Here is a 17,118-nt window from a genome sequence, read left to right as displayed (position 1 = left end):
ACTACCTGGTAAATAATTTACCTGTACAATCTTCTCATTAAGCACAGGAACAAAGAGGTAACTAACCATACCATTTAAGGGAGAGAAGCTAATTTCTAGCTTTTCCCAGGAGAAAGCAGTAGTTTGAATTGATCTTCTCTACCCAATATGCCCTCTAGAGAGAGACTTTATGTCACAGGAATCATAAGTAGCCCACTGAACTCAGAGTTGACAATTTTTTTAAGTATCACAGGAGCTTCACTGAAGTCCTTGTCATGGTATGGAAATGATGGTTTTCAAAGGCTTTGTCAACAGTGGGCAAGCTCCAGCCAGAACAGCTTCATAGCCAGGCCTAGGGGCATGGGCTTTGACTTTGTTCCAAGGACCAGCTCATTCCCAATGACCCAGCTAGAGGGTAATGGTGTCCCCCCCACCCCCTAAAGACACATTAAGACCATCTGCTATGCTGAAGAGCTATTGAAAGGTGTGTCTCTACAGCACACTTGATACAGAGTGCTCTTAGAGTAACTTTGTCAGGTCAGGAGCACAAATAGCTCCTTGTTAGAGAGAAGGAAATGGAAGTTCGAATGAGGGAAATGATTTGTCCAAGAGCACACAGCTAGTACGTAGGAAAGCTTGAAACTGATCTCTGGGCTTCCTCTTCGAAGTCCAGTGTGCTCTCCATAACTCGAGTTACAGGTCAGAAGTCATACAGCAAGACTGAGTTACTTGGGTTCACATAGTCTGTTAGATGCTTTGTAGACCAACCACCTTACCCTGATCTTCAGGAATTTACATTTTAGGATGGTACAACATACATACATAGAACAGACATAAACAGGGGACAGGTCTGAACATTCCTAGTCTGTGCAGTTTAGGAAGGGATTTATGGAATATGTACATGTGTATATCTGTATTGATAAAGATATAAATATGTGATATTATATCTTTTAGCATATATTTTTAGTGATTCAAAAGCCTGTACTAAAACATGGCACTAAATTGACATTACTTTTCACTTGTGAAAGAATTTAAATTCTATACTTTCACATTTTGAAATTCATGAATTTGTTGGTACAGGGATTTTCTTTGCCATTGCAGCCCTTAATTCGTTTTTTCCATATGTGTATGTGTAAATATGTATGCTTGTATGTGTGTGTATATGTATAAATATGCAGGCATCCCCACATCTCATTGATGCCCTAGGCTACTTGGAGCTATTTTAGTTATTATATAGTCTGGTATAATAAAAGGAACATTGATTTTGTAATTAGAAGATATAGGTTTGAATGTCACTGTGTCAACCTGACTTTGGAGTCTATTTTCTTATCTGTAACATAGGAACAGTAATAACCTGCTGCTCACCCCCACAGCCTAAGAGTCAGTCAAAAACCATTTATTTCTTTTTAAAAATATCATTTCATTGGGGCAGCTAGGTGGTGCAGTGGATAGGGCACCGGCCCTGGATTCAGGAGGACCTGAGTTCAAATTCGGCCTCAGACACTTTACACACTTACTAGCTGCGTGACCCTGGGCAAGTCACTTAACCCCAATTGCCTCACCAAAAACAAAAAAACATTTCATTGACATCTTTTGTTTTTCTAGCATAGAAATGTCCTAGTATCTCTCCTTCTTCTCTCCTTCCTAGTGGGTCATCCCATATAACAAGAAACTTTTTTTTAAGGAAAAGGAGGAAGGAAAAAAACAACAATACCAATCAACATAGGGGGAAAACATTGATTGATATTGCTGATTTTGATTGAAAATTTATGAGGTGTTCCCACGGACTTCCCACATTTGCAGAGGGGTGTAGTATTGGGGATTCAAGGAATGGCAAACCTTTCTGGATATTTTCCCTCCCCAGCCATAAAACCTTTTCTAGTAACAAAAATATGAATGAAACCTAAGCAATGAATACTGTTTGTGACAGTAGATGCAGCATTCGGCATCCTTGGGTTTCCCTCATATTGATTATTGTATTTAATCAGATTGTAGCTGCCTTTTAGGGGTGGCTAGGTGACGCAGTGGATAGAGCACTGGCCCTGAAGTCAAAAGGACCTGAGTTCAAATCTTACTTCAGACACTTACTAGCTATGTGACTCTGGGCAAGTCACTTAACCCAAATTGCTTTAAAACATCCGGAGCCATCTCCAGTTGTCTTGATGTATATCTTGCCACTGGACCCAGATGACTCTGGAGGAGAGAATGAGGCTGGTGACCTTGCACAGCCTTCCCTCACATAAATCTAATTCAGTACAAGTCATGACATCAGCCTGATGTCATGGTCCTCTTCAAGAACAGAGCTGTCTTTTACTATTGTTTTCATTTATATTCTTTGAGTCATTGTGCATATTGTTCCCTTGGTTTTATTTTCTTCACTCTGCATCAGTTCGTGTTTTCCCCTAAACTCTCTTAATTGAAGGATAAGGAAAGTCTGTCCACAGAGCCTAATTTATCCAAAGTCAAACAAGTAGTAACTAAGAGTTAGAGTTTAAACCTAGATCCTTTGGGTCCAGATTTAATTTTCTTTCTTCTATAGTTTCCAAGGCCTGCATTTGGATATTGGCTCTGCTACTTCTAACCTGTGAGTGACTTTGAGCAAGTCCCAGCTCCACTTTGGGTACCAGTATTCTCTTTTGTAAAAAGGGGCTGGGGGTGGAGTTTGAACTTTATGATTTCTTAATGTTTCTTCTTCTTTTTAGTTCTGTTAACCACAGACTTCATCTATCATATCAATCCTACCTGTATCTGAGCAGTAATTCCCTCTACAGCACTCCTGTTACGGTGTGCTTAAAGATTCTCCATGACAGAGATAGGAATCTGCTGCCTCCCAAGTCAGCTTATCCTAGTTTTAGACAGCTCTGATCATGAGGATGTTGATGTTAATGATGGATGAAGATTGCTATTTTTTATCAAAAAAACATTGGATTGTCACCTTCATCTCCTTCCCACTGGCACTTGGCCACTTAACTTGCCCTTGGGTCTCTGGGGCTTTGATTTCTTGCCACCTCCTCTTCTAGTGCCAAGGCCCTCTAACCCTGACCTCCCTTTCTGATACCTTTCCATAGGCTGTCTTTCCCCATTAGAATATATGCACCTTCAATAAACCAATCAACAAGTATTTATTAAATGCTAGGCACTGTTCTGTGTGCTGGGGATACAAGAAGAATTAGTAAAATAAACCCTACTAGTGACACTCATATGCTTCAGTTGAGGAGGCAACACATACATATAAAAATGCATACATATAAACATAAAATTGATAAATAGAGCTAAGTACAAAGTAGTTAAATGCAGGGTAGTTAGGGAAGGACACAGGCATTTGGAAGGCAAAGGAAAAGCGTCATGCAGAAGAGGGTTCCTGATCTGTGTTTTAAAGGAAGAGTGGGACTCTTGTGAGTCAGAGGTGAGGAGGCTTTATTGAAGATTGTGGGAGGGAGAGTAATACCCAATAAGTCTGGAAAGATAAGTTGGAGCCAGGTTGTTGTAGGGCTTTAAAAGCTAAGCAGAGGAATTTATATTTTACTTTAGAGAAAATAGGAAGCCACTGGAATTGAGTAGAGGAGTTAAATGGCCAGATCTGTGCTTAAGGAAAATTACTTTGGCAGCATTGGATCCGGAAGAGACAAAATAGGAAGGCATATTAGGAGGCTGTTGCAATAATCTAGGCAATAAGTAATGAGGGCCTGAAGGAAGGTAGTGTCTGTATGAGTGGAGAGAGATGCGAGATGTTTCAAAGAATTTGTAAGATTTGGCAATTGATCGTATATGTGGGGTGGTGAGTGAAATTGAGGAGTTCAGGAAGATGTCCAGGTTAGGAATTTGGTTGTGCCTTCAGCTGAAGGAGGAATATTGGAAGAGAGGAGGGTTTAGGAGGAAAGATAATGGGTGAGTTGGAAATGTCTCTCAGACATCCAGCTTGAAATATTTTAAAGATCATTGTTATGTAGGATTAAAGTTCTGGTGAGATTGGGGGGGGGTTGATATTGTGTTCTATAAAAAGTTCAAGAAATATAGTTTTGGGTAATTAATTGTTTTATTAATTATTCTATTGAATAATTAGTAAAAGGATGGTCATTTGTCTGTCTCTCCTTAACTAAAGATCCCTTATGGAATTCACTCAATGCTTATAGGCCCTTGGAAGAATGGATGTTCCTGAGAGTGGAAATCAACTCTGATTAGTTAACAAGTAATGAGAGAATGAATATTATGAGAGATGGGCTTATTCTAACGAGGGTCTGGGGGATGTGACTTTGATCCCTCAGTCCTGGACAAAGAGATTTATCTATACCCACACCACCCTAAGGTAATCTAGACAAAATTAGGAATTCACTTCCACCCAGACTTGTCTGACTAAAACACAATGGTCTGGAACCTACCAATTCACCTAAACTAAAATTTCTTTACCTTTTGATCAGATCTAAGTTTTCCTGGTTTTGCCCAAGATTTCTTCTCATTATTAACCCTGCACTTCAAAGGCTGGTTGGCCAACCTGCTGATTTCTGGGGCTGATTTCTGAATGAGGAAATAGAAAAGAGGAAAACTTTAGTTCTAATTCAATAATTGGATATTAATATAATAGAAAAATAATTTCTCTCAGTATTTAGATCTGAGAGTCATTTATTTAGAGCTGATAATTAAATGGGGGAGGGGAGAGGAGAGGAGGCAGGAGGGGAGAGAGGGAGGGAGGGAAGGAGTGAGAGAGAAGGGGAGGGAGTGAGAAAGGGAGAGAGAGAGAGAGAAAGAGAGAGAGAGAGAGAGAGAAGACTGGAAAAAGAGAACCAAGAATAAATTTTGGAGAGCACTAGGGAGAATGATGTGAATGATGAACAACTAAAAACGAGATTGAGAAAAACAGGTAGTAGATGAGCCAAGAGAGAATAGTGTCAAAAAAAAAATCCTAGAGAGGAGATATTCAGGAGGGAGAGGGTGGGTAATAGTGTGAGATGCTGCAGATGGGTCAAGAAAAATTGGGACTGAGAAAAGACCATCAGATCAGGCACTTAAGAGAATTATTGGTAATTTAGAGAGCTGTTTCATTTGAGAGATAAAGTTGGAAGGCAGATTACAAAGGGTTGAGGAGTGAGTGAGAGGCTAGGAAGTGGAGATACCCGGTGTCTGATGGCAGGGCCTATCTTGCTTACTAGTATTTGTATCTGCAACATGTAATACCTGTCCTGGTGCATGGTATAGCAAGAACTTCATGTTCTCCCTCTCCCTTTCTCTCTCTCTCTCTCTCTCTCTCTCTCTCTCTCTCTCTCTCTCTCTCTCTCTCTCACACACACACACACACACCCTTTTAACTCTACAAGGGAAACAATCCCATTTTTAAACTTCTGCCTTTCAAGTTAGTTTTCTAGTTTGTTCTAAAATACTTTTTTGATGTTAAAAATCCTACAGAATGATTAGAAAAAAAATCCAATAATTTTTTATGCTATGTTAGGTTGCTTGTGTTAATATGAATATATGGATCACCTGGATTTGATGGAGGTACCTTATTATCCAAATGGATTTTATGAGACCCTGGAAAATGCCCTTTTGGCTAAACTTCAACTAATGAGTCCCCAATTCACTATCTTCTTTCCTCCAAAGAGTAAATAGAGCAAATATCTAGACATCCTTGTCCTTGGTAAAACCTTCCTGTGTCTTTAAGCTTCCTGTTATAGTATTTGCTTTAGGTTAATTTGTATCATGCTAATAAAACTGACATCACCCTGTAATCAGTGAGCAAGAAACCTTAAAAACCCTTAGAAAGAAGGGGAGCTTTGAGCTTCCCTCTTAGGAGGGGAGTTTCCATATCATCATGTGTCATGTCTTTCTTCTTGGGGCAACATATTAAATTGATATTATGTTTTTTCTGTCTGTCTCTGATCTGTTTCATAGGAGGACAGGTATGGATATCATGTTCTCTGATCTGGTTAATAGGAGATTATTATAAGATATTATAATTTCTCTGATCTGTTTATTAATTTTATAGGAGAGATTAAAGATTATTTCTCTGATTTGTTTGTAAGAGACAGGCAGATACAAAAACTATATTTTTATATTCCACACTTGTTAGCATGTGTTTGTGATTTGCATTTTAACTTTGGTTGTAAAATGTGGCCTTCAGATAAGGTCTTCAGAGGTGGGTGGGGCTATTCTAGGCATAGCCTGCCAGAGTTTGATAAGGCCTGCAGATTACTTGGTACTTAACACTGACTCATTCTACTCTAACAGTGGAATGTTTGAAGGGCTCATAAGTCAGGACTAAATTTGAACCAGTCATCAGATATTTATTTAGAGCCTGATGAATTTAAGTAATTCTTGTGAATAAAAAATTATTATTCAGTACACCCTAGGATCAGATTTAGATTTGGAAGGGATGGATCCATCATTTCATTCATGAGAACACTCTGGCAGCCTGTGCCAATAGCTCCCCTTTCTGTGCCTCTACTTTAAATAGTCTTTGTGAGCTGTGTCAGGTTTTAAACAATCATTCCCTGGTTACCAGCTCTTCAGGGATGAGTTTGTCCCAACTTCATTCGGCTTTGTACTCAACTTGCCGGAGCCTGTGCTTTACCGGCATAGCCTTGGAGAAGCCAGATTCTTCTCCGTGGCACAATGAGTGATACTTAATAATATGGCCCTCGTACGTCTAAAGTTCAAATGGCCCCCTCTTCCAGAAGTCTTTTCCAGTCCTCCTTAACTGTCCTGCCCTCCCTCTGTCGTTACTCCCAGTTTACGCTGCTTGTATCTTGTTTGTACGTACTTTGCTTCTTGAGGGCAGGGACTGTCTTCTGCCCTTCTTTGTGTCCCCAGGGCTTGGCAGGTGTTTAGCTCAGAGTGGGCATGTAGTAAATGCTTACCAACTAGCTATTCATCCGAAAAATATGTTGGGAGAAAGTGAGGAAAGCCTCGAGCTGCTTTGGTTGGGAGGAATTTCTGTGGTGAACTTTTGAGAGTATGTGGACTAGAGTCACAATGGATGAATGGGCACGGATGGGTTGTTATCTCAGTTATTGTAGTCCTTGAATGGATGAGATCACTGACCCGTTTGAGTGTGTGCAGTGCCCTGTGCTAGGCACTGGGATGTAGCGTAATTTTGTTCTATTAGATTCCTCAACATTGTGGCCACCAACTGTCAATGATGTGTTATCACTCTTTGTCTTCAAAGACCCTGCCACCAGGGATTTTATTGCCTACAAAAGACGCCATCATTAACACATATGAGCCTGGCTATGTATAACATGCACAGATAATTACTTTTGATATAGTGGCCATCATAAGGAAAGACATAAGTGGGACGGTTGAGGCTGTCCAAGATTGCAAACTCTTCAAATAAATGTATGATTTTTTAAAAAGTGCTTATTATTTATTAGGTGCCTAGCTCTGGTGCTAAACCACTGGGGATATAAATAGAGAAGCAAGACAGCTTCTGCCCTCCAAGAGCTCAAGTTCTGCTAGAGGACGAGACGATGGAGACAGTAAGGCTGAGTTGTAGGGCAGACAGTGTGGAGTGTGCAGCAGTGAGGTGATTGGGAAGCTACAGACTTCTCTCTGCTCACCAGGAAGGGTGTGTCACTAGACCAACCACAATAGTAACAACCATAATGACCCACGGGGCTTTGCAAATATTCTCTAATAGAATAACGATGGTCATTTAAATATTTATATTACTTATATATTATATTATATATATTTCTATTAAGTAGTTATATAAAAGTTAGCATTTATACAGTGCTGACTAGGTGCCGGGCACTGGGCTAAGCTCTTTACAAACACTGTCTCATTTGATCCTCACCACAACATTGGAAAGGAGGTTCTATTATCATCCCTATTTTATACTTAAGGAAACTGAGGCAGACAGAGGTTAAGTGACTTGCCCAGGACCACACAACTAGTAAGTGTCTGAGGCAGGGGGCAGCTAGCTGGCTCAGTGCATAGAGCACCAGCCCTGGAGTCAGGAGGACCCGAGTTCAAATCCAGCCTCAGACACTTGACACTTACTAACTGTGTGACCCTGGACAAGTCAACCCCAATTTCCTCACCAAAAAAAGAAAAAAGAAAAGAAAGGAAGGAGGCAGGATTTGAACTCAGGCCTTCCTAACACCTCTTTGTTGGTTGTAAACTTCCTTTCCTTCCTCACAGGGAGGGCATCAAGCTGTGGTACCAGCTGGAGGAAAGAAGTGGCTCCCACCTTGGCAGAGCGGTTTTAGTTTTCCACTAAGTTTTTAGTTTCATCTAAAAATATTCATGAATTAGTTTCAAAATGGAATGAGGGTTTGTTCTTAGTCCCAGGTATTGAATTCATGATAAGCCAGGATGCTTGAAAGCATTTTGAACCCTGTCTGATTTTTAGTTCGTATGGTGCCTCATTTCTCTCCAAGCAAAGCTTCTCCTCCAGGCTTCTTCTTCTTCTTCTTTTTTTTTAATTAGTTCACTTTTTTTTGTGTGTGTGTGGCAAGCAGTGAGGGTTAAGTGACTTGCCCAGGGTCACACAGCTAGTAAGTGTCAAGTGTCTGAGGCCGGATTTGAACTCAGGCCCTCCTGAATCTAGGGCTGGTGCTTTATCCGCTGTGCTACCCAGCTGCCCCCTCTTATTTTGTTAAAAGGAGAAAAGATGTAGGAAACCTAAGCAGAAGATGCTTTTGGCTCTCTTATGTGCTAATGTTAAGCTGTGACTGAGGTAGTGGCAGCGTTACCTGGGACCTCCTCTGATGTTGTGCCGTGGAGGTTCTCCTGTTTCCCTAGGGGGCAGTGCCAGTATGGCCTAAACTCCAGTCACTTGCACCAAACTGGTAAGACTTCAAGAATGGCAGGATCCCACCAATGACTTTCCCTATTTTCAGGCTTATGCCTATAACGCTCATCTCATGTGTACCTCACTTTAAATGTATAACATTTATATATGTATAAATGTACAACCTTCTTAAAACAAATGTGGAAGGCAGGTAGCCCAAATATTAGTATTCTCCTTATACAGATAAGGAAATGGAGGCTTAGAGAAATGATTTGTTCATAGGTGCCCAACATGGTCAAATGCCAGAGCTAGGATTCAAACCTGTCCTTTAACTCAAATTCCATTGCTCCCAATGTGCATTGAAATTGGGTAATTCACTATGCTGATTTGTTCTGAGAAGTTCAGTTTGTTGTTGTTCATTTGTTTCAGTTGTGACTCTTTATGACTCCATGTGGCATTTTCTTGGTAAAGACATGGGAGTGGTTTGCCATTTCCTTCTCCAGCTCATTTTTACAGATGAGGAAACTGAGGCAAAGAAGGTTAAGTGACTTGCCCAGGGTCACATAGCTAGCAAGTGTCTGAGGCCAGATTTGAACTCAGGAAGATGAGTTTTTTTGACTTCAGGCCCAGCACTCTCTACACTGTGCCATCTAGCTGCCCCCTCAGTAGTACAGTTACCAGGGGGTGAATTTTTTCAGGCACAGGCAACATGTGGTCAATGAAAAGAGTGTTCGATTTGGAGTCAAAGGGCCTAAGTTAAAACCCTGGCTTCTGCCACTTATTACCTGTGTGAATTTGGGCAACACACTCAGTCTTTTTGGGCTCATATCCTCATATGTCAAATGAAGGGTTAGATGGGATAACCTGTAAGGTCCCTTACATCTCTCAACCTACAGTCTTCATGTAATGACAACGGTCTACTGAGGCATAGAAAGGTCACGATCTTATGTTGGTGATGGAAATACCCACACCGATTAAATAAAGGCTCCTTGAGGTATTGACTTTTTTTGCAAGAGTCCACTAATGGCAGAATGATCATTTAAGTGACACACCCATTTAGCCCTTTCTTTCACTTGGCACTCACTGGGCAGCTCTGGCTAGTGTTGCTACTTTAGGGCTGCTATTGCTGTTCCTACCATCCAGAAGCAGCTTTTAATGCCAGGGCTTGGGGACAGAAGTCCAAACTGCTTTAGGGTCAAGCTGGGTAGCCAGAGTCTACTTTTGTGTACCAAGAACAATGGCAGTGGAGACTTCAAGTGTTTTGCTACCTTTATTCTCGATCTTGATTCCTGCTTCCTTGAGTCTGTATCACAAACCTCTCCCCATCACAGTTCTGTTATAAGTTCCTTACAGGTGGGGATTGGGTGATTTTTTTTTTCTTTCCCTTTGTATCCTTCGTGTGTTGTGCATACAAAAATATATAAATACCCAAAGAGCTCTGACTTTGTCATCTCCTTCCCAATGTTGAAGCTTCCCCCACAAATAGATTAGTGTCCAGGGGCTTATTCTAGTAGATAAAATCTGAAGTATATAGAGATTAAGTGATTTGCCCTGGGTTACATAGCTAATGTCAGAGGCTTTGGCTGAACCCAGCTCTTGCTGATTCCAAATGTAGTTTTCTCTCCAATCCACTGTGAATGCTACACTGCCTCTTTACCTTGCACATGCTTAATGTTTTTTGAGTTTATTAAAGAAATGGTTAGCTTTAGGGATAATCTTTAGTGCCAATAATTGGGAGTTTTCATTAATAAAAAAAATCCAGAAGGCTATTTTATGTGCTGTATTCCAATCAAAGTGGGTGATTCTAACTTTGTGTTTCTTAACTTGATTCTTGACTGAAAATTTTTTCTGCCTCAGTTTTAGTAAGGTCAGGGAAATAGAGATAAGAATGACTATTTAGTTCTCAAATGTTGTAGATTCTAGTGATTTTGTAAGTTATCCTTGGGGTTTTCATTTAAATTTATTACTATAAACTAGTATTTTTTAAAAATTAGAAACAATTGGAGCAATTTAAGTCATACTCTGTACATTAAGCTGGTGAACTATATTCTTTCCCATCCATATATTGTCACTTTTTTTGGTAGCTGGTTATTGCTGGAATTCTGATGAAGTAATTCAACAAAATTTAAGAATGGAAAACTGATATTTTACAAAGAATTTCCATAGATCACTACTGCTTACTTGTATGCTTTTCGTGCTATTGAGATGAGCGCATTGGTTATTTTTGCAGGGCAATGAAGGTTAAGTGACTTGCCCAGGGTCACACAGCTAAGTGTTAAGTGTTTGAGGCTGGATTTGAACTCAGGTCCTCCTAAATCCAGGGCCAGTGCTTTATCCACTGCGTCATCTAGCTGCTCCTTTTTTATTTGTGTGTGTGTGTGTGTGTGTGTGGGATAATTGGGGTTAAGTGGCTTGTCTAGGGTCACACAGCTAGTAAGTGTCAAGTATCTGAATCTGGATTTGAACTCAGGTCCTCCTGACTCCAGGGCCCCTGCTCTATCTACTATGCCACCTAGCTGCCCCTGAGATGAACACATTGTATTCAGAGAATCCACACTATCTGGTGTCAGTATCTTGGGGGATGGGCTGGAGAAGAAAAAAGACTCCATGTGTTGCAGATTTCTTTTTAAGGAGTGGTCTGATGGGCTTTTACATTTTTCATAAAATGTCCTGTACCTCTGCCATATTGGAATATGCAGGTAACTTTGGCAATTTTAAGGCTATTCCAGAGGATACAAACTCTGGTAAATTGTACCAAGCTGAATTCATGCCTTGTAACCATGTGCGGGTCTGTTTCAGGACCTGTCTCTAAGAAAGGAGAGATACTCAGGAGAGCTATAGACTATGGGAGGAGGGCAGGGCTTGGATCTGCATTGGTTGAGGGAGAGAGGACTCAACCTGATGAAATTACAGATCTTTGATGTGTTAAAATCATCTGTAGCACCAACTTGAAGTTAGCATACCAGAGACATTTTGCAACTCATCAGTACAATATGCTGTTTCTTATTGAAGATTGCTAGATCTTGTTACAGAAAATATAAAAAAAAGAACTTTGAGTTTCCCATATGTGGTCCCTTCTCAGTGGACTGTAGGCATGTTGTCATTCCATTTGGGAACTTACATAGTTTTATGGAGAGTGACTTTAGGACGGACATCTAGAGAAACATGGATGAGGTTTTGGACTTGAGATGCCACCAGAATCAGTATTAGGTTGGGGTAGAAATGTGAAATGATGAGGTATTCTTTGCTCTTGGTGTGCAAATGCCTCTTAGGAGATTCCTGTAGAATTATGTACAGTTAGAATGGGGTGAGCATGACCAGAAAGAGAAGGGTCAGGATGAGGAGCTGGTTCCTTTTTAGACACCATACTCATAAGCTATTGGCAGGAACCTTTGAACTCTTCATAGTCATAAGTGGACATCTAATTCCGGATGACTTACTAATGATACTTCCAAGTGAACTACCCTGAGCCTGGTTAAGTGTCCTTATGTCCTTCATGTAAAGTACATATGGTAGCTGTAGATTTCGTTTTTATTCCTTATATTAATTCAGTGAGACTAAGTGGACTTGAAGTCAAGAAGGTCTGGGTTCAAATCTTAACTCTGACATTTGCTAGCTATGTAACAAGGACACGTCATTTAAATTTTCTGATGACCAATTTGTGAAATGGGATTGAAAATACTTGCAGTCCCTATCTCACAAAACTATAAAAGTATTAGTTATTAAGTACTTACTGTGTAGTGTCTTTTGCTAGGTGCTATAGGAAAATAAAAAGATAACATGACACAGACTTTGCACTATGTTGCCAATATTTATGGCATTCATCACCTTTCCACTGACACTGTCTCAGCTCCAGCTCAGACTCTCCTAAAGTCTTACATAAATGCTACAGTAGCCTCCAGTCTTGTCTCATTCCAGTCCATCATGGACATTGGTGCCAAGTGGATGTTTCCAGGACATACTGAACATGTTCAGAAGCTCGAGTGGCCCCCATAGTCCTCCAGGAGAAATACAACCTTCACTGCCATTCTGTGCCCTTGATAATCTGGCTCTCACCTAATTTAAGAGTCTTAGTGCTTCCCCACACAGGCTTTTTTGTGTTTCACCTTGGGCTCTTTGCTGTTGCAAGGCCATGCTCAGTGTTTTCCATGCCCTCCCTCCTCACCTCTGCCTTGTACCCTCCTTGTCTTTCTTCAAAGCATAGCTCCTGTGCTGCCTCCTATACACAGGACCTTTCCCAGGTGTTTGTACTCTTTTCCTCTTGGCATTACTCGGTATTTGCTTGTCTTTGTTCATGTTGTATTTTCTCCAGTAGAAGGTAAGCTTTTTAAAGGCAGGGGCTCTTTTGTTTTGTCTTTCTGTGGTGCCAAATGATGTCTTCCACATGACAGGCATTAACAAATGTTGGCTTGAATTGGCCATAGGGTTATGAGTTGGAACAGCCTTCAGCAGCCATCCGATCCAACCCCTCATTTAACAGGCTAGGCAAGAGGGAAGGTGACGTGCTTGTGCTTACATAGAAGTAAGTAGCAGAGCTAGGATTGCAACCCAGATCCTGTGACACGCCTCCCCTATTCTCCATGTACCTTCGAAAGACCCACTGTCATGATTAAGTTCAGTAAGCTTCTGTATCTACTGATGTGCTAAACAAACACACACAGATCCATTTATATCATGTGGGTCTTTCTGTTTGTCTTTTAGGTTTTGGCCCTAATTGCATTCATCTGCATAGAGACCATTATGGAATGTTCCCCGTGTGAAGGGCTCTATTTCTTTGAATTTGTGAGCTGTAGTGCATTTGTAATTACTGGAGTTTTGCTGCTTATGTTCAGTCTCAATCTTCACACAAGGATACCACAGATCAACTGGAATATTACAGTAAGTACAAGTATTATCTGCAAAAATGTTCTGTTTGTAAATAATACCTGAAATTGTCAATAGCTCTGTGTGCTCAGATCTGGGGTTATCTTTAATACTCAGAATGTGGTCCCTATCCTGGTTTTGATTAAAAAAAAAAAAGCTCAGTAGAGATGATAGAATTTCAGAACTGGAGAGAACCTTAGAAATCATCTAGTCTCATCACCTCATTTGACATAGGAGACCCTGAGGTCCAGAGAGGGGAATCACTTGCCCAAGTCACTGACACAGTCAGTCAGCAAGCGTTTATTAAGCATCAACTAACTGTGTGCTAGATGCTATGCTGAGAGCTGAGGATACAAAGAGGTAAGAACAGTGCTTGCCCTTATTGAGCTTGTCTTCTTCCTCCTCCCCCTCCTTTGGCAGGGCAATGGGGGTTAAGTGACTTGCCCAGGGTCACACAGCTAGTAAGTATCAAGTGTCTGAGGCCGGATTTGAACTCAGGTCCTCCTGCTTTATCCACTGCACCACTTAGCTGCCCCGAGCTTGTCTTCTAATGGAGGAGACAGCATGTAATAACTAGGTCAATAAAAGTCATATGCTGATTGAGTTAGGACCAGATCATGGGTCGGAGTTTCTCTCTCCCAATTTCAACGTTCTTAGTTCCTTCATTCAACATTTACAGGGTCTGTGGCATGGACAAACTCAAGAGCATGGGGAAGGACCCAGAAAAGGTTGTCAGGGTGTTGTCACTGTTGCTGACCTTGTGACACAGCCACCATTGCCAAACCTTTTTGAGGTTTTTTTTGTTTGTTTTTTGGTGAGGCAATTGGGGTTAAGTGACTTGCCCAGGGTCACACAGCCAGTAAGTGTTAAGTGTCTGAGGCTGCATTTGAACTCAGGTCCTCCTGACTCCAGGGCCTGTGCTCTATCCACTGTGTCTGTCATCTAGCTGCCCCTTGAGTTTGTTTTTTACCAAAGACCTCAGGCAGTTTGTAGCACAACTCAATGCACAAAATTTCCTCATTGTCTCAGAGAAAAACTAAAAGAGCCCAGACACTGGGAAGGCCATGCAAAGTGCCCGGGGCTGCAGTGCTGTGCCACAAAATGATCTCATCTGCAGCAAAGTGGCTAAGCCTTGACAGTGCTCCCAGGCCTGGGCTCTCCCTGCTGTAATCTACTGTCTGTCTGCAGGCACCCTCCCTCAGAGCACGAGGGAAGCTGGTGCCCTCTTCAGGCTGTTAACAGCAGAGCACTTTCCCAGCTCCCCTTCCCATGCTTTGGCACCATGATGGCATCTTAACCTTCTGTCTTTGGAGGGGTGGAATGTTAGCACTTTTCCTACTCTTATTAACGAAGCCTAAAATTCCAAAGCAGGCTGACGTCTCAGTGGAAGCTCAGGGCCTAATATTTCCAGATGTCTCGTGGGGACTATTTCCTACTTTTATCTTCTCCATCTTTTTATATTAGTATGGCAGATTTTTTTTAATCTTAGTGCAAGATTTTATATTTATCTCTATTAAACTTAAATTCTATCCCCCCCCCCTCTGTGTAGAGACAATTATCTTTAAGGAAGTGATAGGAAAAGAAGCAAATTGCTGAGTTAATTAGAACAGTTGAAAATTTTTTTTCTTGGCTTTGGTTCAAGATTTAGAAGAATAAATGTGTGCCTGGCACTTTTTATTTAAGCTTTGCAACTTCAAGATACTTGTACTATTTTGGCTGTGACTTTGTGACAGATCATAGATTACGAGCTTCAAACATTCCTAATATAAAATATTGTAGTCCTGTGGTTTCTTGTAATATGCCTATTTCAGGAAATCTTTTTTTTTCTGTAGTTTTTTTTTTCACCAAATATTGTTCTACAATAAAATCTCAGTTATTTATCATTGAATTACAGGATTTACAGCTTGAAAGGGATTTTACAAATCACCTCGGCCATCGCCTTGAATTACATCACAGAAATCTGTAGTGTACCTAGTTTTCATGGTTTTGTGATTTTTCTCCAATTTCATTCAGTAGCATGTGAATGGAAAGGAAGGTAGCAAAGGGTGGGAGTGAAATAGATCATGTTACCCTCCCCCAGCTCTCCCGCTTACCAGTCAATCTTCTTCTGAATCACCCTAATTTAGTTCAAACTGGCTTCCATCCTTAGTCTTTCAGTTACAATAGCCCTTTTTAGAGTGAAGTTTTACTGTTAATTTGTCTAATTTCTGTAACACCCTTGATACCTATTAGTAGCACAGCCCTGGTCAAGCCACTCAGTGCCTGCAATATTCTCCAGTATGGCCTAAGCCAGATTAAAGTGTCATTGGGAAATATCAAACAATAAATAAAAATACAATAAAACATGGATAAGATGACATTTTGAAACTAAGTCACTGTGCAGCCCCCAGGGATCCTTACACATGTTTGAGTGGCTCTCATTTCCATTCAGGTTTGACGCGACTACTCTTGACAGTTCTATAAGACATAAGTTGTGGGAAAGGTGCTGGCTGGCTTTGGCAGGAGGGGTTTCCTCACCTGGGAGTTCCTCACACCTTTGAAATTTCAGGTCCAGACCCTATCCCTATCCCTATCCCTATCCCTATCCCTATCCCTTGTACAATGCACTTTTCTTTGTCCCTTTCTTTTTGGTTTGCTACTCCATGAGATTAATTTGCTCCTGTCTTCTATCTACCCCCTTCCTTCCCACTCTGGGATAATTATTTCAAAACCAAACCACAACTCCCATTTCTCTAGTGCTTAATGATGTACACTGTGCTTTCCTCATAGTAACCCTGTTAGAGATAAGCAAACTAAAGCCCAGAGAGGTGGCTGTTTGTTAGTAAATAATAGAATCAAGACCCAGACCCAAGTCTTTTGACTTCAAGTACAGTACTCTCTCACCCAGAGAGCTTGGTGGCCTAGCATGTAAGAACACTGGACCTGGAGTCAGGAAGACATGAGTTCAAATTCTACCTCAGACAATTACTCCTTGTATAACATGACCCTATCATGTAAAGTCTCTCAGCCTCAGTTTCTTCTACCATAAATTGGGGATAATCACATTACCTACGTCAAAGGATTGTTGTGAGGGTCAAATGAGATATGTACAGTGCTTCACAATCCTTTAAAGTGCAATGTAAGTGCTAGCTCTTACTTACTGTATGCCCTGTTTTCAACCTTCCTCTATTCCCGAGTTGTCTCTTTTCCTTTGAATTGCAATCCAAATAACGGTGTCTATACCATATTGTTTTCCACTTAAAGGTACAGCTTCTTAATAATGCTGCTGAATTGAACGAAAATCAGTGTAATTTGTTTTATAGGAGACTAGGAGAGAATGCCTCTCTGGAGGCTCCTCCTAGCACCTCTGTTTATTGTGGTGATATTCATTCCCCTCATGCCTTAGTTCTCTGAAAAGACTGGCTAGGGTCACATCTCTGGGCAACAACTTGGGAGGTGGAGCTTCACAAGATGTGAATTGAGCATATCTGGAAACCATGGTTACTCTAGCTTTATTTGAAGTCTGAAGCCTTGACTTCAATACCAGCTCTGTTATCTTGGATGACTTTACCTTT

General features: G+C 40.9%; 1 protein-coding gene across 1 annotated transcript in view; it reads left to right on the top strand.

Moving 5' to 3' along the window:
* Positions 1-17,118, top strand: part of CMTM4 (CKLF like MARVEL transmembrane domain containing 4) — an 86,201-nt gene that overhangs the window by 42,122 nt on the left and 26,961 nt on the right. The window contains exon 2 of the mRNA XM_043983425.1: positions 13,403-13,579. Within this exon, the coding sequence (XP_043839360.1) occupies positions 13,403-13,579 (177 nt within the window). The remainder of the gene's footprint in view (positions 1-13,402; positions 13,580-17,118) is intronic.

The sequence above is a fragment of the Dromiciops gliroides genome, chromosome 2 (assembly GCF_019393635.1).
Source record: "Dromiciops gliroides isolate mDroGli1 chromosome 2, mDroGli1.pri, whole genome shotgun sequence".
NCBI classification, from domain to species: domain Eukaryota; kingdom Metazoa; phylum Chordata; class Mammalia; order Microbiotheria; family Microbiotheriidae; genus Dromiciops; species Dromiciops gliroides.
Note: the sequence above shows the minus strand (reverse complement) of the source record. Positions and strands in the feature narration are given on the sequence as shown.